This window comes from Carcharhinus amblyrhynchos, chromosome 1, assembly GCF_965287045.1.
Source record: "Carcharhinus amblyrhynchos chromosome 1, sCarAmb.v2.hapA, whole genome shotgun sequence".
Taxonomy (NCBI): domain Eukaryota; kingdom Metazoa; phylum Chordata; class Chondrichthyes; order Carcharhiniformes; family Carcharhinidae; genus Carcharhinus; species Carcharhinus amblyrhynchos.
The window spans coordinates 107,755,616-107,767,887 of NC_137324.1; the positions used below are offsets into that span (position 1 = coordinate 107,755,616).

Sequence of the window (12,272 nt, forward strand, 5' to 3'; positions counted from 1 at the left end):
GTACAGTTTTGTTCTCTACATCACAGGGGATTAGGTCCTTCCTGTCCACTTTGTCTCAGCTTCTCATAGTTCTATATAATCACTTCAATCTCTCATCAGCCTTCACTGTTCCAAAGAAACCACTCTTAGCTGACCCAACCTTTCCTCATAGTTAAAATTCTCCAGTACTGGAAACATTCTTGTAAATTTCTTTTGTACCCTCCCTGGTGTGAATGTGAAAGGCCTATTTTCCTTAATGGGAGACAGTGGTATAGGGGTATTGTCACCGGACTAGTAAACCAGAGACCAGGGGTAATGCTCTGAGGATCTGGGTTTGAATCCCACCATGAAAGATGGTGAAATTTGAATTCAATAAAAATCCGGAATTAAAAGTCTAATGATGACCATGAAACCATTATAAAACCCCATCTGGTTCACTTGTCTTTTAGGGAAGGAAATCTATTGTCCTTACCTGGTCTGGCCTAATCCACAGCAATGTGGTTAACTCTTACACTCTGAAGTGGCCAGTGATCCACTCAGTTCAAGGGCATAAGGGATGGAAAATAAATGCGGGCCCAGCCAACGACGCCTACATCCAATTAAAAATGGAGATGTCAATAACCAAACAGCATAAATTTAAAGTGATTGGCAGAAGGATTAAATGGGAGATTAGGAGGAATTCTTCTACCCAGAGTGTGGTGGGGATTTGGAACTCACTGCCTGAAATAAGACAGAAATCCTTGTCACTAGTACTACATTCTGCACTCTCTCTTTTCCTTCTCTATGAACAGTATGCTCTATCTGTATAATGTGCAAGAAACAATACTTTTCACTGTATATTGATCCATGTGAAAATAATAAATCAAATCAAAATCTATACCCCCATTTATTGACTCCTCTACTAAGGGGAAATGTTCCTTCCTACCTCATAGAATCCCTACAGTACAGAAGCAGGCCATTCGGCCCATCAAGTCTGGACTGACCACACCCAGACCTATTCCCATAACCCCACACGTTTACCCTGCTAATCCATGCAACAAGCAGGTGAATCATCTCTGCATCCTCTTGTGTGCAAGTGCATCCTTCCTATAATGTGGCTGCACATGGTGCAAATAGTATTCCAGCTATGGCCTAACAAGCATTTTATACAGCTCTATCATAACCTCCCTGCTCTTATATTTTATGCCCCTGCTTAAAAAGGTAAGTATCCTATAGGCCTTCTTAACCACCTTATCTATCTGTCCTGTCTTCAAGGATCCATGGACATGCACCCCAAGATTCCTCTGGTCCTTCGTACTTCCTAGCATCCTTCTGTTCATTGTGTCACATGGATCAACATACAGTGAAAAGTATTGTTTCTTGCACACTATACAGATAGGGCATACCATTCATAAAGAAGGAAAAGAGAGAGTGCAGAATGTAGTATTATAGTCACAGCTAAGGTGTAGAAAAAGATCAACTTAATGAAAGGTAGGTCCATTCTAAAGTCTGATGGCAGCAGGGAAGAAGCTGTTCTTGAGTCACTTGGTATGTGACCTCAAACTTTTGTATCTTTATCTCGACAAAAGAAGGTGGAAGAGAGAATGTCTGAGATGTGTGGGGTCCTTAATTTTGCTGGCTGCTTTGCTGAGGCAGTGGGAAGTGTACACAGAGTCAATGGATGGGAGGCTGGTTTGCTACATTGAATTGCGCTACATTCACAACCTTTTGTCATTTCTTGTGATCTTCAGCAGAGCAAGAGCCATATCAAACTGTTAAGGTAAGCAGCAGGAGATTTAAATGGGATCTGAAGAAAATCTTTCATTCAGAGGTGTTGGAAATCTGGAACAGGTTGGCAGAGGCAGCAACCCTCAAAACACTTTAAGAAGCATTTAGATGATACTTGAAACACCATAGCAAACAAGATGATAGATCAAGTGCTGGAAAATGTGATTAGGATAGATGTTTGGTGGCTGATGGAGACACAATGAGCTGAAAGGCCTCTTTTTTGAGCTGGAAAACCCTATGGGTGGGATTCTACGACTTTGTTCGGGCAGGATCATAAGATCCTCGCCCATTCTAATTCTGGGGTGGGCGAGGTGATAGAGTTTGCGCCTATGACCTCTGAAGTTGAGTGAACTTTATCACATCCACCAATATTGAAATTGGAAGATAAGTAGTTTAAAAAGATCTGGATAAGCTCATTGATCAATGCTCATTTCAGACTGTCCAGAGTAAATGGGTTCCACATACATCATACAGAAATTCTTATCAGTGTTTGTTCTGCAGGGGAAATTAGCCATATGTTGATCACCAGTGGATTTTCTCATTTCCGTAACTGGGAATTCATCATACAACAATGATAATGCTAAATAATAGTTTTATTAATATTCTTTGTGATAACACAGCTGATTATAACACTGGCACTCATTGTCCATCCCTATATTCATCTCTCCAGTCACAATTAATTTCATGGAAATCAACTCATGAAGAATTGCTTTTCAGCTGCTATCTTATGCTTGGTAAGTTCGTATCTGAGACTCTCGAAACCCTGAGAATAAGGTGGAACAACTGCACGCACTATGTTCTATGAAGCCAAGGAAAGGCTGGGATATGTGAAGAAAGATGGTAGGTAGCACAGTGGTACAAAAACAGAAAATGCTGGAAAATTCAACAGAGCTGACAGCATTTGTGGAGAGAGAATAGATCCAATGTTAAAAAAAACAGGATGATTCTTTGTCAGAGCGTTTCTTTTGGAATTGAGAAGGAAGGGTAATAAAAATGGATGAATGAGATGAAAAGAAGAAATAAAGTAAATGGAGATGGGGTGAAGATGCAGGGGAGAGACACCACAATGTGTTAAGCATTGGTTTAGAGTCCTCCCTTCAGGAGACGAAGCTCCGGCTGCCAGAAGATGATTGCAGACCTCCCAGGGCGGATGGCGCTGTTGTGCCGTGGTGACGGTGGGAGAGGCACTCTTGTGGCCGACAGCAACTCCTTGTTGGAGGTGGGGGAAGATGGCGGCGGGGGCGATGAGGCAGGAGTTGGCTGTACTGATGAACTCCAGCGGCTCCCACAAGGATCTAGCCGGCAAGTGAGTAAAGCAAGGAGAGTGGGTGAGCGTGGGTGGGTCGCGGCTTGGGCCGTCGGCAACTGCAGAAGGCAAATGGCGGAACTCTGCCTCCTAACGGCCCAGCTTCAGCAACCGTCGCCCAGCCTGGTTATCATTAAAGAGCGGTCCTCCAGCCTGGCACCTAGGGCAGTGAATGTGACCCGGCCTTTGACAGTTCTGGTGGAGAGATAACCTCATCTCCTGTCTCCGGGCTGGGTGGCTAAAATCTATCCTCACATTTGATCCGTCTGGGAGGACGAGGAAGGGGGTCAAATTCCTCCTGTCAATTTTTATCAAAATATCAACATAGTATCCGTTTTGGATTCCACGAGCTTCCCCACCCCCTAGTGTGAAGACATCAACCTATGTTGACATCTAGTCTTCGACCTGAGCAACAACTGATGTCGGATAGACACATATTCGGTACCCGAGATCAGAGGAATTCCTGCTGTATGGATTTAAACAGGGATGTAATATCTTTTATTATCAAATTTCCTACAAGGACTAATTGTTCATGAAAAAAGACCAATCACGCAAAGTACCATAAATTACTAATGGCCCCCGTGTGACACGGACGTTGATGTCGGATTCGTCCCTTAAATGCTGAGATTACTGGTGGAAAGTACCATTAATAGCCAATAACTTCATGCCACATTGGTGGTCCCTGGTTCTAGCTATACAAGTGATATGAACACAACTATTGCAATCTTTAATTGTGAATGAATTATGTGGGTTCTTTTTGAAGTGTAGATGTAAGAATGTTGATCCTCCTGAAGGAACAATAGACCTGGACCAAAGGCAAATGGGAAAAACAACCCTTCCTACTCGGGCTCGGGATTCCCATTCTTGACTGTAGTGTATTATTTCCTAGAAAAGAGGAGTGTGTGAATGGGTCATGAGTCTCCATACCCAGCAAATTTGATTGAATTTTTTGAGGGTGTGGTCAGGTATGTGGATGAGGGTATTGCAATTGATGTAATTTATATGGATTTCAGCAAAGCCTTTGACAAGGTCCCATAAGGGAACCTGATAAAGGAGACAAAAGCACAAGCGATCCAGAGTAACTTGGTAAGTTGGATCAAAAACTGGCTTGGTGATAGAAGGCTGTTTGTGTGACTGGAGACTAGTGTTCAGTGGTGTACCACAAGCACAAGCACGGTTTCATTAAAGGGAAGTCGTGTCTGACAAATTTACTGGAGTTCTATGAGGATGTGTCTAGGGCAGTGGATAGAGGAGAGCCGGTGGATGTGGTCTTTCTAGATTTTCAGAAGGCGTTTGACAAAGTGCCTCACAAGAGGTTATTGCAGAAGGTCGAGGGACATGGAGTTGGGGGTAGGGTGTTAGCGTGGATAGAGGTTTGGTTGTCAAATAGGAGGCAGATAGTGGGGGTCAACGGGTGCTATTCGGATTGGCGGATGGTGACTAGTGGAGTGCCCCAGGGGTCGGTGCTGGGGCCTCAGCTTTTTACCATTTATATAGATGATCTGGAGGAGGGAACCGAGTGTAGAGTGTCGAAATTTGCTGATGACACCAAGATTGGGGGAACGGCAAATTGTGCGGAGGGTGTGGAGAGTCTACAGAAGGATCTAGATAGGCTGGGCGAATGGGCCAGGAAATGGCAAATGGAATTTAATGTTGGCAAGTGTGAGGTGGTCCACTTTGGTAGGAAGAATGGTAGGAAGGACTATTACTTACGGGGCGAAAAACTGCAGCAGGCGACGGTGCAGAGCCATGATCTTATTGAATGGCGGGGCAGGCTCGAAGGGCTGGATGGCCTACTCCTGCTCCTATTTCTTATGTTCTTATGAATCAGTGTTAGGTCCCTTATTGTTCATGATGTTTGTAAACAGTATTAATGAGAATGTGGGGGAGGATGATAAGTAAGTTTGCAAATGAAACAAAGATTGGCAGAATGATTAATTGTGAAGAAGATCATCTTAGGTTGCAAGAAGATATAGACGGGTTGGTCAGATGGGCAGATCAGTGGCAGATGGAATAAACCCTGAAAAGTGTGAGGTGATGCACTTTAGAAGGATTAACAAGACGGGAGAATACTCAATAAATGGCAGGAGACTAGGAAGCTCAGGGGAATGGAGAGATTTGGGATACTTGTCCACAAAGTTCTGAAGGTGGCAGGACAGGTTAGTAAGGAATTAAGGCATATGGGACACCTTCCTTTATCAGCCATGGCATAGATTATGAGAGTGGGGTGGTTATGTTGGAGCTGCACAAAACTTTGGTTAGGCCACAGCTAAAGTACTGTGTGTAGTTGTAGTCACCTCACTATAGGAAGGATGTGATCGCAATGGAGAGGGTGCAGATGAGGTTCACCAGAATGCTGTCTTGGATGGAACATTTGAGCTATGAAGAGAGGCTGGATAGGCTCAGGTTTTTTTTAGAGCAGAAAAGGCTGAGGGGACCTGACTGAGGTGCATAACTTTGAGGGCTACATATAGGGTGGATAGGAAGCAACTGTTCCCCTTAGTTGAAGGGTCAGTAATGATGGGACATAATTTCAAGGTGAGGGGCAGGAGGTTTAGAGGGGATTTGAGGAAACGTTTTTCACCCAGAGGTAGTGGGAATCTAGAATGCATTGCCTCAGGGGGGTGGGTGGTCATAGAGGTGGGAAAATTCTCAACTACTAAAAAATATGCGGTTGAGCACTGGAAATATCATAACATTCAAGGCTATGGGCCAAGCGCTGGAAAGTGGGTCTAGTGTAGCTTTTTCAGTTCAGAGTTGGCAGGCCGAAATACGTTTTCTGTACTGGATAATTCTGTGACTCCAGAAAGAGGGAATTCAGCAGAAAATGTTTTGGCAACCTTTATCCTAGATTGTGTCAATCACTGCCTTAGCAGAGAAAGAGGAAAAAAAAGCTACCCTTTTAAAATTCTATAAAAGAACTGCAACTTAGTTTTATACAGTAATTATAGATTATGTGTACTATATATTCTTTATTATGTTAGTAGAATTAAGTTAATTGCATTTTCAAATGCTATAAATCACAGGAACCCGCCGTCTATTGAGATCAAAAACAAGCTGTTTATATGTCACTATTTCAAAACATAAAATGCCATTGAAACATTTCTGCATGAAAGGTGATATATAAATCCAATTATTTAATTTTAATATTGATAATAGGCTTTCATTCAAACATAATATTGGACAGCCAATTATACACTTGCCCAAATTAAGGTGTGATTGAAAGGACAGTTTGAGTTGTAGAATTTTAGGGAAAATGAACAAGTTATTCAGACGAATTGTCATTCGATGTTTTGATTTATGGTGGCACAACTTTCAGTGGCCTTTGCTTGGAATGGTTTCCTTTCCAGCAGCATTTATGAATTTTATATTGTTAGTCCTTTAGCAGGTTAAAACATAGTAATAGTTGCTCTTAGTTTGCACGTAAGATGTCATAGAATGGGAGTCTTCACTTGCCCATTCTTTGTTGAAACGTATATTCAAAGAAGAAAGCTTTCTTTAAAAAAATCTTAACATTGTTTGAGATTGTTGTAAATTTTATGCTTAGGTTGTCAGAATTTACTTTTGCAATGCAGGCTCTGATATCAAATCTTTCTGATTTGAATGTAATAGATCAAACACAGACATCAAGGATAGTCCATAAAGCTCCTTAAAAATGTCTGCAGCACTTGAAATTAAACTTCTTATACTCAAAAAGCCTAATAGATATTCCTGTGAAAATGCAAGAAAATACATTATGTGCTGTTCCTAATGATGATGTTTGAACCCTAATTCGGTTGCCATCTTAACCCGATTGCAAGTCCATGCTGAGAAAGCTTCCATATGCTATTACTTTGGATAGGAGTTGTGAAAGTTGTACTGTATTGCATTTAGGGAAACCTTTTGCTATTTTCTGGATGTCACACTTGATTTTTGTTCATTTGGGGATAAGTCTATAAAGTTTTGCTCTCTGTTGCTGGTGAGACCAGATGAATACAGAATATACATGGTTAGCATGGTGGCACAGTGGTTAGCACAGCAACCTCACAGTGCTACGGACCCAGGTTCATTTCCAGTCTTGGGTGACTGTCTGGCGTTTACATGATTTCCATGTCTGTGTGGGTTTCCTCCAGGTGCTCCAGTTTCCTCCCGCAGTCCAAAAATGTGCTGTTTAGGTGGACTGGCCATGCTGAATTGCCCTTTAATGTCCCAAGATATGTAGGTCGGGGGGGTTAGCATGGCAAATACCCGAAATTACAGAGATGGGGTGGGCCTGGACAAGATAGTCTATTGGGGAGAGGGTGCAGACTTGATGGGCCAAATAGCCTCCCTTCTATGATTGTATGACATCAGGGTTTTGAGGAGCAAAATATTTATTCAAAGGCTGATTTAAGTTGAATTATATTACAAGTAATGAAGTTGCAACATCAGTCATATTCATGCCTTTTTATTGTATGGAAAAGGTCCTGCAGTTTGTTTGATGGGTTGCAGAAATTTAAAAACTTGTTTTTGGGAGAAAAACCAAAAGCAGATGCGAGTAACATGTTGATCACACTGGGAAGTACAACCGTCAGCATAGTGATCATGGAATTGCTTTCCTTGCATAGTATCAGTGTTTTCCATGTGCTTACATTGATGGTACTCAGTTGCAAAGGGAGAGTTTTTTTCATTCCTCATATTTTCCTAGAGTACATTGATGAAGAGTGGTCAGCTTTTTTTTGTTTATTAATTCAGCATGAATCAAATTGATGCATTGGAGAGGCCTCAAAGGAAAGCAACAAAAATAATTTGCAAATTACTATGGATGCTGGAATCTGAAGCAAGAACAGAAAATACTTGGAAATTTCAGCAGGTCTGACAGCATCTGTGAAGAGACAACAGAGCTAATGTTTCAAGTCTGGATGACTGTCAGGATAATTGAAGATTTTGCTGTTATAAATTATGGATAACATCTTGTGGCACTGTTTTAGTTAAATAAACAATATGATGCAGGTTTTTAAAATGCTAAATAAATAACATAATGGCAAGCAGCTTTCTTAAATTGGGCTGGGAATGAAGAACTGGATTGAACAGTTGAAAATGAACGAGGCTCAGTTAGGATTTGAGACCAGCATTTGGATGTGTGGAATCAATTTCTGGCTTATAGTGGGTAGGTCCTGTTAGACTAGTCTGGTTGACTGAAGGTGATGTCCTATTGGCTGGGTTTTTAAAGTTTTGATTTGATTTATTATTTCACATTATTAGGATACAGTGAAAAGTATTGTTTCTTGTGTGCTATACAGACAAAACATACTGTTCACAGAGTACATACGGGAGAAGAAAAGGTTAGGTGCAAAATAGTGTTACAGTTACCAATAGGATGTAGCGAAAGATCAGCTTAATATATGGTAGATTCAAAAGTCTGATGGCAGCAGGGAAGAAGCTGTTCTTGAGTTGGGTGGTATGTGTTCTCAGACTTTTGCATCTTTTTCCCAACAGAAGAAGGTGGAAAAGAGTATGTCTGGGATGCGAGGGGCCCTCAATTATGCTGGCTGCTTTTCTGAAGGAGCGAGAAGTATAGACTGCCTCAATGGGTGGAAGACTGGTTTGCCTGATGGACTAGCCTTGTTCATAACCCTTTGTAGTTTTTTGTAGCCTTGGTCAGAGCAGGAGCCATACCAAACTCTGATACAACCAGAAAGGATGCTTTCTATGGTGCATCTGTGACAGTTGTAGTGGACATGCCGAATTTCCTTAGCCTCCTGAGAAAGTAGAGGCAGTGGAGGTATTTCTTAACTATAGCTTTGGCCTGGAGGGACCAGGACACATTGTTGATCTGAACACCTAGAAATTTGAAGCTCTTGACCATTTTGAGTTTAGAAGAATGAGGGGAGATCTCATTGAGACATATAAGATGATGAATGGGATGGATAGGATAGAGGTGGAGAGACTCTTCCTGCTCAGCAAGGACAGTAGGACTAGGGGGCACAGCCTCAAGATAAAGGGGGGACGGTTTAGAACGGAGTTGAGGAAGAACTTCTTCACTCAAAGGGTGGTGAATCTCTAGAATTCTCTGTCCGTTGAAGTGGTGGAGGCTACCTCGCTAAATATTTTTAAGACACGGGCTGATGGGTTTTTGATAAGAGAGGGGATTAAAGGTTATGGGGAGAGGGCGGGAATGTGGAACTGAGCGACGACAGATCAGCCATGATCTTATTGAATGGCGGGGCAAGCTCGAAGGGCTAGATGGCCTACTCCTGCTCCTATTTCTTATGTTCTTATTTCCACTTCATCACCATCGATGTAGACAGGGGCATGTCTTTCACTGCATTTCTTGACGTCGATAACTATTTCCTTTGTTCTGCTGATATTGCGGAAGGGATTTTTGTCATCACATCATTTCACCAAATTCTGTATCTGTTTTCTGTACTCCATCTTGTCATTGTTTGAGATCTGACTTACTGCAGCGGTGTCATCAGTAAACTTGAAAATGGAGTTGGAGCAGAGTTTGGCCACATGGTCGTAAGTGTATATGGAATATAGTAAGGGGCTGAGGACACAGCCTTGAAAGCAGCAAGACTGATGTACCTAGACTTGCAAAAATGTTTTTTAATTAAAGCAATGTGTGCAAATCTTTACAAACAAAGTGTAGTGATCATCAAGGACAGATACTAATGTATTAATTTGTTAAACAGGAGAAAAGCAAGAGTTGAAAACAGGGCTAAATTGCCTTGAGAATAATTGAATAAGTTCTCTAATGGGATTCTGTCCCACGTTTGATGTGCACAAATGATCTGGACCAAGGATCAGCAGATTGTGTCTCCAGAGCCATATGCAGATCTTTAATGTCCAATTTGTGTTTCTGAGTTGTTTCTAGTTGAATTGCATTTTCATGAAAAAATTCTAAAAGGATGTTTTTATTGTGCATTTAAGAGGCTTAGTGGTGCTTCACCTTATGGTTTCAAAACATAATTTTAAAGAAAGTGTCGTGTTCTTAAAAAAACTATAGGAGTGGTATAGCTAGTTCGCTGGTTCACGGAGTACACCTGAGATGATAAATTTTTCTGAATGTGCTAAAATAACTTTTTTAATCATGCAAATATACGACCAAGCAGCAGAAGTAGGCCATTAAGCCCCTTGAGCCTACTCCGCCATTTAATAACATGGCTCATCTGATAGTAATCTCAAATCTGCATTCCACTTAGCCCCCAATAATCTATTATCCTTTACTTACGGAGAATCTATCTGCTTTTGCCTTAAAAATATCCAAAGACTCAGCATACATACAGCATGCCTTCATTGGCCAGGGCATTGAGTATAAAAGTTGGCAAGTTATGTTACAGCAGTACAAAACTTTAGTTAGGCTGCATTTGGAATATTCTATGTAGTTCTGGTCGATACACTACCAGAAGGATGAGGATGCTTTGAAGAGGGTGCAAAGAAGGTTTACCAGAATGTTGCCTGGTCTTCAGGATTTAAGGTATGAGAAGAGCTTGGATAAACTCAGATTGTTTTCACTGGAAAGAAGGAGGTTGAGGGGTGAGGTGATAGAAGTCTACAAAATTATGAGAGGTGTTGATAAGGTGGATAGTCAGAGGCTTTTTCCCAAGGTGGAAGGGTTGACTACAAGAGGGCACATGTTTAAGGTGAGAGGTGGTAAGTTTTTCCTTAGCCCCCCTGAGAAAGAGGATGGTAGGTGCCTGGAATGCACTGCCAGTGGACATGGTGGAAGCAGGCACGTTAGCAATGTTCAAGGTGTTTCTTGATTGACACATGAGCGGGAGGCGATCAGAAGGATAGAAACAGCACATGAGTAAGGCTTGGTGTTCCTGTGCAGTGTTGTTCTTTGTTCTTTGTTTTTTGACTTTGCTTCCTCCACCTTTTCAGGCAGAAAGTTCTGAAGACTCATGAACCTCTGAGTGAAAATAATTAGCCTCCACTTCATCTTAAGTGGGTAACCCTGCATTTTTAACAGTGACTCGTAGTTATAATTCTTCCACAAGAGGAAACATCCCCTCCATAGCCACCCTGTCAAAACCCCTCAGGATTTTATGTTTCAATCAAGTTGCCTCTTGCTCTTCTGAACTCCAAGCATACAAGCCTAGCCTGTCCAACCTTTCCTCATAAGAGAACTTACCCATTCCAGGTATGTGGAGTTGCCAGCATTGGTGTGGGGTAGGCACAGTAAGTAGTCTCACAACACCAGGTTAAAGTCCAACAGGTTTATTTGGTAGCACGAGCCTTCGGAGCACCACTCCTTCATCAGGTGAAGAAGAAGTGCTCCAAAAGCCCGTGCTACCAAAAAACCTGTTGAACTTTAACCTGGTGTTGTGAGACTACTTACTGTGCCATTCCAGGTACTCATCTGGTAAACTTTCTCTGAACTACTCCCAACACATTTACATTCTTCCTTGAATAAGGAAACCAGTACTGTACCTAGAACTCCAACTGTAGACTCACTAGTGCCCTGTAAAACTAAAGCATAAACTCCTTACTTTTGTATTCAATTCCCCTCACAATAATAACATTCATTATATTTGCTAATTACCTGCATGATAGCTTGTTGTGTGAGATTCATTGAAGGAAGACGGTGGCATAATGATGTTGTCACAGGCCTGGTATTCCAGAGACCCAGGTCTGAATCCCACCATGGTAGATGGTGTAATTTGAATTCAATAAAAGTTGTCATGACCGTGAAACTATTGTTGATTGTCGTAAAAACCCATCTTGTTCACTGATGTTCTTTAGAGAAGGAAAATGGCCACCTTTACCTAGTCTGGCCTAGTTGTGACTCCAGACTCTCAGTAATGTCATTGACTGCATGAATGTGATGAAAGTTGCAGCACATTATAAAGATCCAGCATGAAGAATATTAATATGAATGTGTTGTCAGTAATGAAAGATAATATGACCACTTTTCCAGCCATATATTGATAAATTTTTCTAACTGTGTAATGATATGCGTTAGAACATAAGAAATAGGTCATTAGACTCTTCAAGCCTGCTGTGGCATTCAGTAACATCATGGCTTATCTTATTGCAGCCTCAACTCTACTTTCTGTCTGCCCATCACTATTGAGACCCCCATTGCCTCCACATAATCTTGATTCCTTTCTTTACCACTTAGCCAATCCATCTATCCCTCTGGTAACATTTTATTTACTGCTTACTTTAATTTTTTGTTTGAAGTTTGTTTATTAGTCACAATTAAGGCTTACATTCACACTGCAATGAAGTTACTGTGAAATTCTCCTAATCGCCA

The 12,272-nt window shown here is 41.5% G+C and overlaps 1 protein-coding gene across 4 annotated transcripts in view; it reads left to right on the forward strand.

The window, feature by feature from the left end:
* Nucleotides 1-2,960: 2,960 nt before the first annotated feature.
* cops4 (COP9 constitutive photomorphogenic homolog subunit 4 (Arabidopsis)) overlaps nucleotides 2,961-12,272 on the forward strand; it is a 62,700-nt gene continuing 53,388 nt past the window's right edge. For all 4 annotated transcript variants that reach the window (XM_080190479.1, XM_080190489.1, XM_080190499.1 and 1 more), the window contains exon 1: nucleotides 2,961-3,052. In XM_080190479.1, coding sequence (XP_080046605.1) covers nucleotides 2,976-3,052 — 77 coding nt within the window. In that variant the 5' untranslated portion in view covers nucleotides 2,961-2,975. The remainder of the gene's footprint in view (nucleotides 3,053-12,272) is intronic.